Raw genomic sequence first — 19,222 nt, forward strand, 5'->3', positions numbered from 1 at the left:
AAAACACCGCAAGAAAAAACTATTTGGGCCTTCAGTATGTTATACACTACTGTCAAATTTCCTATCCACCCTCTGCTTTTTGTAATCCTCTTTCATTTTAGTGCGTTGGCGGAACTGTAATTAGCAGTACAGTATTCTGTGTGTATCATTTGTTATTTTATCTTCCATTCCACTCATTTGCACACATGGTAAAGTTGCTAAATATCCTGAGTATAGTTACTAAAAGACAGACTTTTTTGTATAACAAGTATAGAAATTCACAAATGCAAAAAGAATATCGTTAGTATTTGGGCAGATATTTATGAAAAAGATTTCAATTTTAATCATCGTAACATGAGATTATTACTTCCGATATTGGTTACAAGAGATGAGTAATAAAACACCCACCAGTATATAAGGTGCAAACATCTTAGTAACAAACAACTATTGTTTCAGCAAATTGATATTAGCTTAAAGGCAGACGTTCCAGTTTCTTGAATAGTCCATTCTGTAATTAATTTCTGCATTTAGTCATGCTGTTTAATCCAAGAAGGATAAATAGAAAGCAGTCCTCAGTATCATGATTCCACCACTAGTAAGTCCATCATCGGTGCAGTAAGTGTCATGGCTAGCACATAACACCCTCGCCTCCCTGGTACGCAATCATTGCACGTGGCCTCCTACTGCGGAGAGAAACGTTTATGGAGATCTTTCTGAAGTGACATAAGTCCTGTCAAATAATGCCCTGCATTTAGCTAAACACAAACGTGTTACTATAGTCTGAGTCATACATGGTAGCTTTAACAGTATAATCTTTTAATGCAGACAAGTCAAACTAGATAACTTCTCATAAAATAATTTATGAATACTGAATAAGGTTCGCAATAAATTATTTTTAAATCCCTAAAAATGTATTTTGCAAATTAAAATATCACGCACATAAAACAATATATAAATCTGTAAGTAACATACTTGTAGGCAGGCATTCAGGGTAGGTTTTGGAGAATGACATATTATAAAATGCATTATAAAATGATATTGCATAAAAAGCATTAAATGATTCAGTATCTAAATTTAAAACATGAAATAAATTGATTAGCTTCCAAAATGTACCTCATTTTACAGTTATGGCATGAATGAGGGCAGTTTCTCAGAAAATAGAACAAAAGACACTGCCCTGACTTCTGTCTGTCCAACCTGTTGAAGCTTAAGGAAGCAATTCTGCCAGTGATGTCCACCTTTCCTTTCATAATGAGGCCATCTTTGCCAAAGTAGCAGCCGGTTCACAGCAAGTCAGGTAAATGACTGTACACTGAGTCTATGAGTTTTTGGCTTGCATCTTGACTCTTTACTCCAGCAATTTCAAAGAGTTTATCCAGCTTATCTTCAGCCTGAGGGATTTCCTCGATTACATGAAGCTCTTCTGGGTTTAGGATATGCAGCATATCATCAAAGATTGGCTGGAGGTCACAATGATCCAGTCGCACCTGACGCAGTACGGTATCTTTCTTTTCTGTTAATGAAAAGACATGAGTAAAGACAGAAATGAGTTTTGGAACAGACTTGTCTAGCTGCAAGATCTCTTCGAGTTTAAAGGTAAAAAATGGTCCAGGACAATGCAAAGTAACACAGGATGACATATTTACAGGAAACAAAGATATTTTGGCTTATTTGTTCAAATCTTCAACATTCTAGGTTAAGAAAATACAAAGCCCGAATTCTCTCTATTTTATAATAAATATCTACTATATAATAAAACACTAAGGTCTGTGTGTCCAGTTCCTCTAAGAAATCTGATTGGTCAGTGTGGCTCTGGTGATCCAACGAAAGAGACACACGAGAAAAGGAGTAGAGGCATAGGAGGCACACTGAAAGTCGCCTTCAAAGATGACAAATACAAAAGCAAACAGGAGGAGAATAATGACAGGGTCTGAGAAGCAAGGTTTATGGGAATGTGCAAACACAGAGAAAAGGCACTGAATGTACACATAGGTTAAGAGATAGCAAATATTTTTTTAATTATTCTATTGCCTTTCTTTGACAGATACTGTGGCTAGTACTATATAAAGACAAAGGTTTTTCAATAAATACCCAAAATGTTTTCAGTTTTGTGGAAATTAGTTAATTGATATTATGTACATGTATAAAGTAAACTATAAACCTTTGGCAAAGAAAATAATATCTGCTACATGTATGTAAATAAGCATTTGAATGCAAGAAAAAATAACAGTGAATGATGCCATGAGGGCCTTTTTGTGTATGAGGATGAAAAACGCAGAGCAACCCGAGAGTGTTAAAGAAAAATTAAATATATTATAGTTGTTTAAAAACTACAAGTACGTTTAAAAAAGACAAAGAACTTAAAAGGAAGAGAGGTTTATTTTTGGAAAGAGCATTTAGAGTTCAAGAATTTATTCCAAATATGTTATGATCTTCTTCTTTTCTTAAATTAACCACTGGAACATTTCATTTCACTTTTCAGAGTGTTCTTGTTAAAAGTACAACTAGTTTATGTCTTACCACGACTAATTATTGTGTTTGCCATTTTCTGGAAGTTTTTATCTAACGGTTGTTATTGTGTTGCTAGGTAGGGATGACTGTCAGTGTGTGACATGTACCATGGCCAATGCAACTGAGATTTACTTAGTGATTTGGTTTTGGTCATTCCAATTCAGGCTGTTTTAGATTTGTCTCTTTACATGGTTTCTGATTATGTCATATCTCCTGCTCCTTTTAAACATAAAACTATTAAGAGACTGAATGAGGGTCAGGAATGCCACACTGAGGTTTACAAAAAATTATAGCTGTTTGTTTTTGGTTTTGTCCTTTGTGTGCTCCTGATCTTGATTTTAATTCGCTTACTTTGGATTAGCATAAAATTTTGAGTGTTCATTTTACTATGAGTTTTATGACTATAAATCTAATTAAATGACAGGTTGAAAGTTAAAAAATAACAGCAGTCAAGCAACACTAAAGGAATATTTTACCATTTCCATTTTTTCAGATCTGCAAGAACATGACATAAACTTAAATCTGCTATCTTTCAGTTGTATATTCTGTACGGTTAAAGGTTTTACAAGTTAGTTTCACTGCTAAGTTCCTCTTAACATCCGTCAGTGCTGCATTGCATTTTCTGTGCTAATATCATTGTACTTGTCATGGTCCCATTTGGAAATTTTTTTTGTTAATATTTTTTTAATTATTGACTATGTATTTTGCATTCCTTCTGTTATTTAGTTCACTTTGGTCTCTTGCCAATTATGTTAATAGGAGGCACGAGCCCCTGTTTACATAACTGAAGCAACTGAAGACTATAAATATCTCAGCCAGCCACTACATCTCTGCAGTGGCATTAGTTAGTTTCCAGCAACTGCATTCTCTGCCACATTTGTTCTCTTTCATGTTTGTAAGTTTAGTGTTCTTTAGACCATTTGCTTTTGGCTTTGTCTATTTTTTGTAATTTTTGCATTATCATTTTGCATTTGTTGTAAAGTTAGTAAATTGCTCTTCAGTGCTTATTTATCCATCCATCCATTTTCCAACCCACTGAATCCAAGCACAGGGTCACGGGGGTCTGCTGGAACCAAACCCAGTCAACACAGGGCGCAAGGCAGGAACCAATCCCTGGCAGGGCACCAACCCACCGCAGGACACACACACACACCCACACACCAAGCACACACTAGGGCCAATTTAGAATCACCAATGCACCTAACCTGCATGTCTTTGGACTGTGGGAGGAAACCGGAGCACCCGGAGGAAACCCACATAGACACAGGGAGAACATGCAAACTCTACACTGGGAGGGCCCAGGAAGCGAACCCAGGTCTTCTTACTGCGAGGCGTGCTTATTTATCTCATTCCTTAATTTCCTACCCTATATTTAGATTTCTGCTCTTTTAATTTGTCATTTTGTGGATTTTATTTTTTTTTTTTTAATTATAACATTTTTACTTTATCTTTTCAATATGTTTAATGTAATTATAGTGGCAAGGATTTTTTGATGGCTTCTTTCCCAATTTTGGGTAATAATCGCAACAGTATTTATCAATTTGTGAATTACATATCATATTTTAATTCTTGCTTGTTCTGATAAGTTCCTTGTGATGACAAATTTAGTTGCTGTGGATAAAATGCGAAGTCTGTCAAAAAAAAAAATTTACTTTTAAAAAGTGCCACTTTGATTCGTGTCTAACTGTTCTTGAAGTTGCTGAAGTTTGTGTCACGCAATTTTGGCTAAAAAACTACAGATGCATTGTGTTGCTGCAAAATGTATGCTGTGTCTCTTGAGAGATGAGATAAAAGTGAACCATCTCACAGCCAGTCAGGAGTTGTTAGATCATCAAATGCTGATAAAAAATTCTGGAACATGTCCTAACAGGTGATGAAACGTGAGTGTACATCCCTTGTGGACTTTTTTTAGTAACGAAAGTTGAAATTCACCCTAACAGGTCACTGATTTCATATGATACGCGACATTTCACAAAACGAGATCCATGACACATTCCAGAAATAGAAAACCCGTTGGAGGAAGTGTATAAATAGAGGAAGAGAATACTTTGAAAAGATTGATTTCTTTTTTGGACATACCTTACATTTACACTGTGCCTTGTAGAGATTGTAGAAAAGTGCATCAATTTTTCAACTTATTTTTTTTTGTATTTTATGACTTGGTGAACACTAATCATTATGGTATATCTCTCTCTTGCTATTTGGCACTGCAGTGTTCATTTTAACCTTCTCTAGTTTTCTTCTTCATAAAACCTTTTGATACTTTTTTTGTGATTACATTTTTATTAACACTTAAAACGAATGCATTAGGTAGGGATGCAACAGTAAATGATTTTAGGAATATTCAAATATAGTCCACCCTGAGAGAGTGCTACTAAGGGAGAAGTAAACGAGAAAGAATGGCAAATAAGAAATCAGTGGCAGAGCCAGAACACACACCCCCCAGAAGGGGAAGGAGTAGAAAAAGGGTAAAAAGGAGTAGGGTGTATGATGTACCTGAAGGACAATGTTGCCTTAGTATTTTAATTGTGATTATTAATTTTCATTAATAACACTATAATGAAATATGTATCTTGTGTTGCCAACTGAATGTACTGTATTCTGCATAGATAAAGTACAGTACATCCTCCATTTAAGCAGGGAACAACTTAAAATATTTTTATGTAAATGCAGGATTAGAAATTCAGAATTTAAAATTAAATTGTTTTTTATTTTTATGTTAGACATAGCAAAGTCATTAGTTTTTGTAATACAGCAAGTAAATTACTCATTGTCAAATTATTATGAAATAATTTGAAATCACTGTTAAACTGGGGTTCTGAGGTATTAACCCTGGTATTAAGAAAACAAACATTCCGTGTGTATGAAGAATAGAAGAAGATAATAAAATCTTAAATGAGACTAATATAAGACTAAGACGTTAATGTAAACACAACCTGATAGTTCTGTTGTCCAGGTATGAAAAAACTTTTTAATGTCACAATATATAGTAAGCTCAATAGTGCTTGGTGTGGTGACACCCTGTGTTACATGCTGCTGCCATTGTGTCATTTATATACTGTAATGTGCTAGAAAACACATCATGAAATCAAATAAAAAACACCACTGTCTAAAAACATTTAAAGTTCGCTATTTGCTATGTGCTTACACAGAAGCTAAATATTATCAAGCAATTATCTGTTGGGTATGCATGAAGCAGCATAGCCACCGTGGTATGCACAATGTTTTTCTTTTAATAGAAATGCCATAAGATAAGCATACCTTGTAGCCAAAGCACTACAGTCTGGTCATTATTATTACTTACTATTTGACTGACACTTTTATCCACAGTGACTTACAGTATTTGTGATACGATTGGTTACATTTCTTTTGTATGTCCATTTGGAGCACAGGCAGGTGAAGTGACATGCTCGTGGTCACACTGTGTCAGTAGAAGGACTTCATCCACAATCTCAGGGTATTAAGTCCAAAGCCTTAACCACCATGCCACATTGGTTCACGCATTGAGAGCAATGACTTTCCTTTGTTCACCCATGTCACCCATGTTATCTGTAATCATGCAAACTTGCTGCCCAGATGGCCAGTGTGACTCTTGGCCCTTGAGTAGTTGCATCTCTGTTCTTGAGGAAAGTAGGCTATTTGCAAGAATCTGCTTTATGGTGCAAATAATTTATCAATAAATACAGTAAATAACTAAGTTATGCTCAACTCATGATTCCATAGTTCTGCTCCACCACAAATCGGACATTGAGAGCATTATTAAACTGGAATGCTGTTTAATGTAGCGTACTAACATCTTATGTGAGCTAAGAAGCTTTCACAAAGTACTGCATTTTAACTTGAGCAAGCCAGTGACTAACATTGGCTAGTAACCACAACTATTCTGTCTAGAATTCAGTTCCCATTTTCAAAAAAGCAGATCTTGAAGCTAAAGTTAAAGGTCACCACCCTACAGCAAAACTGTATTCACTATTTTGAGAAGTTATGCCAAGAGAGCTGGGGGTAGCTTCTGTTTAAAAGAAATTAACAGAGAAGTGAGATTTTATGGGTTTTTACAGCTTCAGAAGTCAGAAAGTGGATCTTCCTGATAATGGGGCCCAGTTCTCTGAAAGTCACATTCAAAACACATACAAACATACATGTAACCAGTCACACTGAAATAGATAGAGATGTAACAATGGGCCTAACATGCCATGTCAAAATACAAGAACAGGCTGTGGGAATGATTTTGATTTCAGTGAGGGAAATATTCTGGTTCAGTACATCCATCCATCCATCCATTTTCCAACCCGTTGAATCCGAATACAGGGCCACAGGGGTCTGCTGGAGCCAATCCCAGCCAACACAGGGCACAAGGCAGGAACCAATCCTGGGCAGGGTGCCAACCCACCGCAGTGGTTCAGTACATTTTTTTTTTAATTTCATAGTTTACATAATGATAATTCTTGTGCCAAATACAAGTTTCCCAAATAGCTGTGACAGGTAATTCGGTAAATTACCATTCAATAGCATGGCCTTAAATGTAAAAACAAAAGCGCCTCACCTTTGGTAATAAATGAACCTGTCCTGCTCAGGGCAGAGTTGTTACTTGAAGTAGAGTCACAGCGTAGAAGAGGTTCTGATTCATCAGCAAAAAATCCTTTTGATTTGTCCACTGGAGAACGCTCTGATATTGGAACAGGCAACTCCAAACGTTTGTGAGCTGGACTCTGATTACTATTTGTGGATGTCATCAGTTCTTTCATGTCCAACTATAAAAAGAAAAGGAATATAATAATGTTTAAAACAATACAGGCAGCCAATAAACCATACACCACAAGATACCAGAAACAGTTTTCATTGTTCAAGCCCCTACATTAGGGATGGGTAATAATGTTGATGACTGTGCTTTGAATCTTTTTTCTTGTCAATTATGATTAAGTATGAAAGAATGTTGCTGTTTCTCAAAGAACGTGCCACCCACATTCTGTACTGCATAGCAAAAGTACAAAACTCCCACATGTGCTTCATGTTACAGAAGTGAACTGACAATAGTCTTTACAGTCCTGTCTGCGTCACTTTAGGAACAGAATATCATAAGTGAGTTATACAGCTAAATGAAACTATCACTTGTGTGCCTCAGAATGAAATAAATTAGTTGTTCTTTTGATCTTTTACACCACAGCTGACTCTCATTAAACTGCATTTCTGAATGACATAAAATGTTTGATAAAAGTTTTATATGCACTTATTGTAAAGCTGTTTTGCATTGCTGTAAAGATTCTGTTTAGAAATTGATTTTTCTTCTTAACAGTTCTGCTTGCTGACAGCATGCTGCAAATACAAGTATTGATAAGACATGTTTTGTTAGATTAGATATTAAATACATACACCAACACAATGCATTTCTTATTAAGGTTTATAGTAGATTCTCATTATTCTTTAAATTGTGGACTTGAGACACTTTCTTACCATTGGAGCAGTGACAGTTCAAACTAATGCCACATTATACGACATCTAGTCGGAGGGAATATCAAGACTTGACAAGTGCGTTGGCTGATTTTGTCACAGGGACACGTCAGATTACACAACCAGAAATCGATGGGCATGTTAAATTATGTGACTGCATGATGACTTTTCAGCACAGTTTCAGATTTCCAAAGTATCACGAGCTAGCCCCCTTTCTCTGACAACCAATAACATGCTACCTGACAGGGCAAAGGGGTTTACAGGTTTGATAAGTTCAGCTGCAATCTTGGCCCTTTTTATCTTTTTTCCTTCTTAACATTCCGTCAGAAGCACAAGTCACTCTTCTGTTTGCAAAGTCCAAAATACAGACATTCCTTATTCCTCAATGCTACATTGTATGCATTGTACTTCAGGCTTGGCGCACACTGGTTGTCAGCTCTCTTGCACACAGAGCCCATCATTTTGCTGGGGTGAGTCGTGGACTGAATTGTTGAAGTTGAAATGAGTCACTGGGTATGTCACAGGATTACGCTGCGACTGCCTCCGACTTGCTAAGATTATCTAAATTAAGTATATGACTGAAAATCTCTGGAAAAGTTGTGTAATGCAACATTTTAACTTTAAGTAATTGAAAATGTATACTTTTAAATTAGTAGCACACTTTATGAAAACAAAGAAGGATTGAAAAGACAAAGGTCTAGCAACACAGTTGCTTTCTACTTCTTGAGAGCTAGGAAGTACTTATCGATACAATGATATTAATTAACATGAACATTAATTTTTATTATATTAATTCTGTATCATTTTACGTAATACTGCAAGCAAGTGATGTGCTTTGTAGAGCAGTTTGTCATGGTGATTATATGCAGTATATATATTGTCACACACGTGCGCTTGGGAGACAGTTTACAGGCTCAAATAGATGCAGTTACCCGTCAAGCTGGAGGTTAGCGCTGCCCTCTAACTCTTCTTTCCTCTCTCCCAGCAGAACTGAAAAAACCACCCAATAACATCACTCCGGTTCCAACCCTCAAGATCACGCCTCTTCATAACATCACTTCCTGCCCTCATTTTCTTTTGTGTCAGTTCCATTTTGAACTCAGTATTGTAAAGACGTAATTTCCTTTTTTTCTGTACGATAGTATATGGGGGATCCCTCAAAACGTTTGACAGTGTTTTTGATTTTATTTTACTATATATATATATATATATATATATATATATATATCTCAACACAAAATATATATATATCAACACAAAATATATATATATCAACACAAAATATATAAAAATAAAAATTTCATAAAAAATAATTATTTCCTTCAGTTTTTTACTGGTATCTCTTTAAGAATTACGGGTGAGTTCTGCCCATGTCTTTAGTTCACTCCAGCTGTCCTAAAAAACTGACTGAGGCATTGAAGATCTTAATCCATTCAATAATGCTGTTAACCCAGTGACATACTACAGCATTCTGAGTCGGTGAGTATGTCAGATTATGTTGAATCTTGTCGCCTTTAAACGTGATGCCCACTTGCTTAATTATTCAAATTAAATCTTAGGATGGAAGAGGCAGAAATGACAAGGGTAAATGCCAAGTGGTATCAGAGTCTGTGAATTATATGCAACATCAGTAAGGAAGATCCCTAAAGCAGGAATTAAATTCGCAATAAGAAAAAGGGAGATGTTCCGGTCCACTGCAGGAGATTTTCAGAAAAAGCGAAAAAATAAAATAAAATACAGAGAACATAAAGCAGAATCTTATCACCAGAACAGATGAAAGTTGTAGCATACTATATGAAAAATCACTGGACACATTCTTAATTTTCACATCTCCTGCCAGCTGTCTGATAATAAATATAATCCCTGGGCAGTCTGTGTCAGGATGTTGAGAACTAAGAGGGCACAGTTGTTTCCAAAAATTGACTTTTACCTCTGTTTCGTTATTGTGCCATAAAGTATGGCATCTCCCCTTTAAAAACCTAAAAAAACTTGAACACTCAGATTATCCTCTTAGGTTAAATTATACTTGCAGTTCTGTTTGTAGAGCCAAGTACAAAAAATGAACCCAAGACCCTCATTCCACTGAATGTACTTCTCTATCTTAAAATTTCCTTCCTTCCTTCCATCTAGTGTAAGCGAATACACTCATGAATCTGACTTCTGGTTTTGCTTATCCAGCACAGGCTAGTAAGCAGTGAAATTATACAGTATGTCTACATTTAAAAAACGAGAACAAGATTTAAAATATTTACTTATTATGCATATTTGTGCAATGACATAGTACACTGCAATAATTGTTGATTAGTCCTAAGCATGCAGATGCCTTTTCAGATGTGGTACTTAATAATAATTTATTGGACAAAGGAGAATTCATGGCTGCAATGACTAAATATTTGTAGCTGTCATTTGAGAAGAGATATTAAAAGGAAAAATAGAAACTTACAAATGTCATTGCTTTTCCAAACACTGTTTAAATGCACACAAAATATTCTTCTTGTATTTTTCCTGTAATTTCATTATACTTTTTTAAAGCAGTTTTTTCCTGTGTAAAGTCAAAACCATACTTATCAGCTTTTGCCATTTGTTCTACAAGCTTCAGCAGGTGATTATGGTACTGTAATAATTAAAGGTGATGACAGATAACTGAATTCTGTTCTGACTATCAAAGTTATCAGCACACTAATTCAACATAACCTGTTATCATAGTTTCAAAACAATATGGCGTTGCACAGGACATTCCTAATGAAATTGATTCATTCATATGGTATCTAACCTTAGAATCAAAGGGATTATTATTACATGATAATCTAATCTGTCAACTAACCTTTATTTTTTTATTTTACTTTTCCAACTTCCAAGCTCCTTGCATGAACTATGCAGCTGTGGTTTGACCTTGAAAAGAAAAGCACTGACTGTGGTATGTGATTTGAGATGTAAAACGTCTAAAGAGCTCTTAAAGATAAGAGATAAGCACTGGATAATGTAAAAGAAAGTGAAATTCCAGAAAAATTCCAGCTGTTATGCTGTGTTGCAAAAACTATTTTGGAAAATTTTACTAACATGAGAACTGTAATGAGCAGCCACGTTATCATTATTATTATTATTGTATATTTTTCTGACATATTTGATAAACACTTTCATGAATAAAATATAGTCATATTGCTTAAATACTTTTTTACAGATGAAGCACAGACAATTATTATGATTATTATTATTATTACTATAACTTTAGTGACTGTGACTGGAAGGGAAAATTGTACCTTTGACCATAAGTTCACTTGCTTTTTGCATGTATCTGGTATAAGCATGGCCTCACAAAGGGCTCTGGACACATCAACAGTAATGTATAATGTTTAATAGTGAAATATCAGGAATGGGACATCACCCTAAAGCTTTGCACTCAAAGGAGGTCTTGTGGTCACAGAAATACTAGTGGTGGTAGGAACCAACAGAATTGAATATGGTAGTGCTCAAAGAAAATGAGCAGGTTGTCAAACCTTGTCAGTGACGTGGCACAGCAGATGACAACCCAGTGAAGTTGTACTCCTGTTTGTAGATACCAATAAAGTTTGATTCTAATAATAATACATTTTATTTATATAGCACCTTTCCCATGCTAAAAGCGCATAATGTGCTAAGCAACCTCAACACTGGTTATGTAAAATGGGAAATAAATATTGCCTCATCTTTCTGGTGAATCATACTGAGAGATGCCCAGGAAGCTAAGAAACCCACAGAAGTCTATGAATACATTGTCAGGGTATCCACAAAGAAGGCTAGTGATGGTGATGTAATGTTGTGGCTGTGCCCTAATACAAGTACAGCAATACATGAAAGCCAAAAGAAAATATGATCAATATGGGTGACTGGATATAATCTTTCATGGTAGCAGTGTACACATTTGGGAATGGAATTTTCCATCACATGCTCCTTCAAAAACATGCTCCTTGGGATGGATGCTTTGGAAGCAGGCAATCAATAAGAACTCAGTGCTGTTTATCAAAAGGAAAAACTTTCCAAGCAACTGTCATTGATTGCATTTACATGTGCTTTAATAATGTTTTTTCACAGAAATCCAGTTTAAAAAATGACACGTATGCTCATTCTGGTTGGCGAAACCAGGATGTTGGTCTCTGAGAAACCAGGTTAACACATGCAGACATCATGGCAGGTAACATGTATCAACCTCCAGTAAATACCTCCAAACTCATTGGACGGCACTTTATCCCACAATAACACACTGCTAAGGCAATACATGAGTTTTTCAAAGATAAAAATGTAAAATTCTGGAACGACCAAGCCAGTCACATGATTTTAATCCAATTGAGTATGCCTTTCATATGTTGAAGAGAAAACCTAAGGGGAGAAGCCCCCAAAACAAGCAGGAGCTGAAGATAGCTGCATTAAAAGCTTGGCAAGAGCATCACCAGAGAAGATATTCAGCACCTGGTGATGCCTTTGAATCACAGACTTCAAGCAGTCATTGCATGCAAGGGATATGTGACAACACGCTAAACATGACTGCTTTAATATACTGTATCATTGCTACGTCCCAAACATTATGGTTCCCAGAAATGGGGGACCATGTAGAAGAAGTGTTGTAATTTCTACATGGTGTGACCAAAATGTATACAAATACCCTTAAAATAAAGTCTGAAAAAAACACTTTAATCACATCTGAATTTTATGATTTGCAATTTAAAACTGTGGAGAAGACAGTTAATTAAGGAAGAATGTTGTCTTTGTCCTTAACATACACACACACGCACACATTATACACATATACAGGTATATTTATATATTGTATATATATATATATGAGTTCACCAGTGCTTGCTTTCTTTCTCAGGATGTACCAAACTGTAGATTTTGCCACTCGTAATATTGTAGCAATTTCTCGAATGGGTTTTCTCTGTTTTCGCAGCTTAAGGATGGCTTCTTTCACCTTCATGGAGAGCTCCTTTGACTGCACGTTGTCTGTTCACAGCAAAATCTTCCACATGCAAGCACACCTCAAATCAACTCCAGGCCTTTTATCTGCTTAATTGATAATGACATAAAGACAGACTTGCCCACACCTGCCCATGAAATAGCCTTTGAGTCAATTGTCCAATTACTTTTGAGCCCCTGAAATGAAGGGATTGTGTTAAAAAATGCTTTAGTTGCCTCATATTTTTATGCAATCGTTTTGTTCACCCCACTGAATTAAAGCTGAAAGTCTGCACTTCAACTGCATCTGAGTTGTTTCATTTAAAATTCATTGTGGTAATGTACAGAACCAAAATTAGAAAAAAGTTGTCTCTGTCCAAATAATTATGGACCTAACTGTATAATAATACAAAGTAGACTTGCTCACTTACTCATCAACACAAACACTATTTTCTGTTCAGCTAAAAAGCTGTAATTTGAGCCAAGAAAGGCCATTTCAGTTTATCAGTATTTAGGAGTAACCCCCCCCCTTCCCCACAACAGAAAAACTAATGCCCCAAATCTCAAAAAAGCTTTGACAGATTTAATTGAAATTTGCTGACATTTGGTTATAAATGTTGATGATGTGCCATCTGTTGGATTAATGACTTATTTCCTGGAACCCTGACAGTATCATTTACTTTCCTACAGACTTTTTGGAAATTTCCTGGTTGCTGCAAAAATCTTTAAATTAAAAAGTGCAGTTTTTATTATTCATCTTAGAACTTCAATATACGTTTATTTGGTAAAGGCACATGATTAAAAATCTCCATAAGTGCTAGAACTGAAAGAAAAGTCACTGGTCAATATGTTTAATCTCCTAGGTTGAGGGCCTCAATTTCAGTCTTGGGGGCCCACAGATGCAAGTTCATGTTCTTCCCTAATTAATACTTAATACTATACTATACTAATACTATAATATTAATACTATATATATATATATTAATACTTGCCAATAACAGAACTAATTCATTTTATGACTTGTTAGTGCTTTAATTTGCTTGTGTCAGATCATTCTTCCTAAATTTTTCCTTTATGAGGACATCCAAATGATTTTTGGTCTGCAGCTTCTATATTTCTTTCCAAATATATTATTAAAATAGACACGTCATGATGAAGACCCAAAGGTGCAAGTGGAACGAAAACACTGTAGGTGGTGAGCTGCTGGTTTCTTTTGTCATTTGGATTTCAATGTAAATTGGCAACTGCTTAAGGAAGCAAACAAGTAAAAATAAGAGACTAGCCACTTTAAGATGCAAAGAAACAATTAAGAACTCAATCTTAGTTAACTAAAACTAAGCATACGATAATTAAGAAACTTTGTTCAAGGACCAAAACTGAGGATTGCTGTCCTATATACAACAGAGTTTCTATTCAAATGTAAAGGAAAGCAGCCCCCAATCAAATAAAGTTTTGAAATGAAGAAATAAAATTTAAGTGCAACACCTTAGCAAATCCTTATCATTGATATTTCCATATGAGCTTCTGGGGATGTAAATAATATATATTTTGTGATAGAAAGTCAATTATGCGCATATGTTGGTAGCATAGTGGCCACATGGTTAGCCCAACCCTCAACCAATCCAGCTCAAGTTCCGCACCTGTTTTGTAATACATGATGAGCTGCACATTCTCTTTCCTATGCTTGTACTGGTTTTCTGTAGGCAACTCTGGCTTTTCCCCATTCCTAACATATCTTAGGTTAACTGATGACTCTAAAATGGCCAAGAGTGAGGATGCCGATGACGGACTGATCTGCCATTCACTCTTGGGTGTCTGAAATAATTCCAGCGCTCCTGTGACTCTGAACTATACCAAGCAGGTTTGAGAATGCAAATGCGGTGTTAAAGATTGAACATCAATACATTCAGTGTGCAAAGGTAATATATATGAAGTGTGACAATTTAATTCCATGAATGGCCATGTAGTGTTGCCCGTGCTACAAAGTACTACTGAAATATTGGAGCAGTTGAAAGTGCCATATAGTGAGGATACTATGATGGAGAACAGAAGGGGTTTACTTTAAAGGTGACAGTAGCTGCTAGTGCAAAAAATGTGCAAATGTTTCTACAGGTATCTTCCAGTAATTAAATGGTCACACCTTTTACTTTAGTAGTTACTAGCAAAATACCCGCGCTTCGCAGCGGAGAAGTAGTGTGTTAAAGAGGTTATGAAAAAAAAAGGAAACATTTTAAAAATAACGTAACATGATTGTCAATGTAATTGTGTTGTCATTGTTATGAGTGTTGCTGTGTTTTATATATATAAAATACACACACACACACATAAACATCCATCCATCCATCCATTTTCCAACCCGCTGAATCCGAACACAGGGTCACGGGGGTCTGCTGGAGCCAAACCCAGCCAACACAGGGCACAAGGCAGGGAACCAATCCTGGGCAGGGTGCCAACCCACCGCAGGACACACACACAAACACACCCACACACCAAGCACACACTAGGGCCAATTTAGAATCGCCAATCCACCTAACCTGCATGTCTTCGGACTGTGGGAGGAAACCGGAGCGCCCGGAGGAAACCCACGCAGACACGGGGAGAACATGCAAACTCCACATATAAACATATATATACATATACATATACACATATATATACATATCTACATATATATATATATATATATATATACATATACACATCCACATATCAACATATATATATACACATATATACACACACACACGCTTTATGGGTGATGATTGTTTTACTCTTTTTATCTTTATTTTATTTTATTGTAGAATCAACTCCTATCTGCGCACAGCAGGGCAGCCGTGGGCGGATGCGTATGGTGTATTCACTCCATGTTATCGTGCATTGCGCTGTCAGTGGTATTTTGATAAAAGAATTTGAACAACATATAAGAAGCGTATAAATTATTAAACAGTAAAACATTAACATTTAAGAAGTAAAGTTACATTAAGTACTACTGCAGTGCCTTCGGGTATACCTCATTTTTTGTTTGCCCATTACATGCTTAAATGTATACATTTTTTGGTGCACCTACCCGAGAACACGCGACATATAACCGAGCGTGGGAGAAGCATGGATTTTAAACACGCGTTGAGTTCATCTGCTGGTCTCCCTCGTGGAATAACTGGTAATGTTTGACTAAAATCTACAGCGAGTAAAACGACATTACCTCCTATTTTTTTTTTTACGATCTCTGAGATCTTGCTTTTTTCGGTTCAAGGCTTCATAAGCTCTTTTATGTTGTATGGTGTACTTATCCCAAACCATCATCTTTGAATGTTGCAAGACTTTCGCCTTGTATGTAGATCGGGGTAATTACATTCATTGCATTCCTAGTCTGAATCACAATCTGATTGTATGGGTGGTTACCTGGCACTGTAGGGTTGCCACCCGTCCTTTAAAATACGGAATCGTGCCGCGTTTGAGAATGAAATTGCGCGTCCCGTTTTGAATCAATACTGGACGGGATTTATCCTGTATTTTTTTTATCATTTTTTTTTTAAAGCAGCGTCTCATGCAAATCATCCCACACGCATTTTATGAAGATGCCTCCTTTCCTACTTTTGATTGGGTAATACTTGATGTCATCGTTAGTTTGATTGGTGTTTTTAACTGTCCAGTGAGGAGGGCGTGTCTTTTAAGTACAGTCTGCAAAGTGTTGGCACTGAGATGTGGCGTCAGCGCCATAGTTGAAGCCCCTAACGTTGCGGTCAGCAAGTCGGCTAACATCCGCCATGTGCCGTCTTTCAGTTGCGAGAAGCAGATCATAGAATGGTTGAAACTGTTGCCCCTAACGTTGCGCCACGGCGTGTGGTTCGTTTATACCTCGTGTCTTCTCATTAAACTTTTATCTCGCGAATATGTTATTGTAATCCGCAGCGGGAGCGTTTCTATAAACTTAATTTAAACTTACGTTTTACACCGTGCTTTGTTTCCCTTATGAACATGCTTGTATGCTTAACTCGCTCCGTTCTCAATTGTTTAATTAATTTTTTGCTCTTCGCTGTTTGCGGCTGTTCCTCCATTTCCCCCTACTTCGTTCTTTTATCTCGCGAATATGTTATTGCAATCCTTAACGGGAGCGTTTCAATAAACTGATTGAAAATAGTTTTGCATTTACCTTTTTAGTAAAAGGCGAGCTTTTAAGCCTGAGAAATCACCCCGTAAATGCACACGTTTAATTGGACATGTGTTAATATGTATGGTTACACAGTATTAAAAGACAGTGAACAACGTCAGTTACCTTTCTTCCCGCGTTTGATAAAAGGTGAGCTTTTAAGCCTGAGAAATCACCCCGTAAATGCACACGTTTAATTGCACATGTGTTAATATGTATGCTTACACAGTATTAAATGACAGTCAAAAATTAACGTCATTTACCTTCGTTCCCGCGTGTGACTCGTGCTGTAAATGTCTTCCTTGTTTTTAGTTCACGTGATTACGTAGGAGGCGTGATGACGCGATACGTGACTCCGCCTCCTCCATTACAGTGTATGGACAAAAAATATGTTCCAGTTATGACCATTACGCTTTGAATTTCGAAATGAAACCTGCCTAACTTTTGTAAGTAAGCTGTAAGGAATGAGCCTGCCAAATTTCAGCCTTCCACCTACACGGGAAGTTGGAGAATTAGTGATGAGTGAGTCAGTCAGTGAGTGAGTGAGTCAGTCAGTCAGTGAGGGCTTTGCCTTTTATTATTATAGATTAATAAACAAGGTCTTAATTACAGTATTTGCTTAATCTTTTACAAATATTTTTTTCACCATGGCAAACAGAAATGCTAATTTTAAAATGCACGCGGTGTATATTTCTGTTGGAACTGATATTTTTTTAAAGCATTCTACACTGACAGCATTTAAAAAATGAGATTGTGGTACAACATATTTCTTAGTTAACCAACCAAAGGTGTATATAAAATTATACAACTATAAAAAAAAAATAATTAAGAATAATTTGGGGTTAAATTACAAAACCTTATTTCTTCTCAATAATGACATAAAAATACAAAAATATTTTTGATAAGAAATATCCATCCCAATCCGCAAAAAGTACTAAGCACATAATAATTAAAAAAAAATAGTTAATTGACACTTTGCAATCATCTTATTTTTTTACCTGGGCATCATCCTCCATCACTCCTCTGATCTTCTCCACGACATCATTACGTCTGTGGTGTCGGAGAGAACTTATGAGTTTTGCAAGATTGGCATCTGAATCTCGAATAGTCCAGTGCTGTAGAGCTGCATATGCTCGGTCTTGATCAGAGGTGTAGCCATTTGAGAAAGCTGACACTTCCCTCTCAGATGCATTGATTAGTGATTTATATAGGTCTATCCACTGGCTGCCAATCTGCATTGCCACCAGTCTGAGGATATCTACACCTGAAGAAACAAAAAAAAAAAATCTTCAGAGTTCACATAACTAAGGGTGAAAACTATGCCATTTACATAGACCTAGGAATTTTTTTTGTGTGTGTTATATACATCTGGAGCAATAAGCTGAGTATCTGTGTTGCTCTGTCAGTTTCTGTTATCTTTTCTTATGCACTTCAGGGACAATTCCAATTATTCCTTGCAGAAGCTACTATTGGAGAGAAAAAGCAACTGTTTCTAGAAAAAATGAATTCCATGAATAAATTCTACAGAATATTTAAAAGGATTAAATATCACACATGTAATATGAAGGAGCAGAACTCAAATTAATCAATACATTTTGTAAACTGGAATATTAGAAACCTTAATCAAAATATGTTCTCACATCTGGCATCCTTAAAGGTCGAGATAGTATTTCTACAGGAAACCCATTTAAAAAGGAAGGACCACTTTCAGTTATAAAGAGATGGGGTTTGGTCAGAATTGTTCATTGGAACTATAATGAGAAAACCAGAGGTTGTTGGAATTTTAATAAAAAAACTAATTTATCTATTTATTTGTAGCAATTGACATAGTGTTGCATTTTGAAGGGAGATAATGCCATGGAGATGGAGACTCTATAACCTATAAGAATCAAAATCAAATCTTGCTAACATATACATGACAATTATGGATGACAGAAAATTTCTGCTGAAGGTATTTGCATTAGTTTCCAGTATGTGTACTCAGAAACGTATAATGGCCAGATACTTTAATTGTGTATTAAAATATCAAATACAACATCTAAAACAAATAGTTTATTATGGATCACAATGCCTCTTGACCTGTGGTCATTTATGTACACAATATTCCTTCTTCTAATAACTTACTACCTTCTATTACATTAACTATTGCAAGTATGATGCCATTGTCATCTACTACAATATTCCTCTTACTGTGGGGCTCAAAAC

At 36.0% G+C, this 19,222-nt stretch overlaps 1 protein-coding gene across 1 annotated transcript in view; it reads right to left on the reverse strand.

The window, feature by feature from the left end:
• Positions 1-275: 275 nt before the first annotated feature.
• tnfrsf21 (tumor necrosis factor receptor superfamily, member 21) overlaps positions 276-19,222 on the reverse strand; it is a 66,384-nt gene continuing 47,437 nt past the window's right edge. Inside the window, exons 4-6 of the mRNA XM_028796809.2 lie at positions 18,016-18,281; positions 7,034-7,241; positions 276-1,492 (exon numbers count right to left, since the gene is read on the reverse strand). Of these exons, the coding sequence (XP_028652642.1) occupies positions 1,263-1,492; positions 7,034-7,241; positions 18,016-18,281 (704 nt within the window). The 3' untranslated portion in view covers positions 276-1,262. The remainder of the gene's footprint in view (positions 1,493-7,033; positions 7,242-18,015; positions 18,282-19,222) is intronic.

The sequence above is a fragment of the Erpetoichthys calabaricus genome, chromosome 3, assembly GCF_900747795.2.
Source record: "Erpetoichthys calabaricus chromosome 3, fErpCal1.3, whole genome shotgun sequence".
Classification (NCBI taxonomy): Eukaryota; Metazoa; Chordata; class Cladistia; order Polypteriformes; family Polypteridae; genus Erpetoichthys; species Erpetoichthys calabaricus.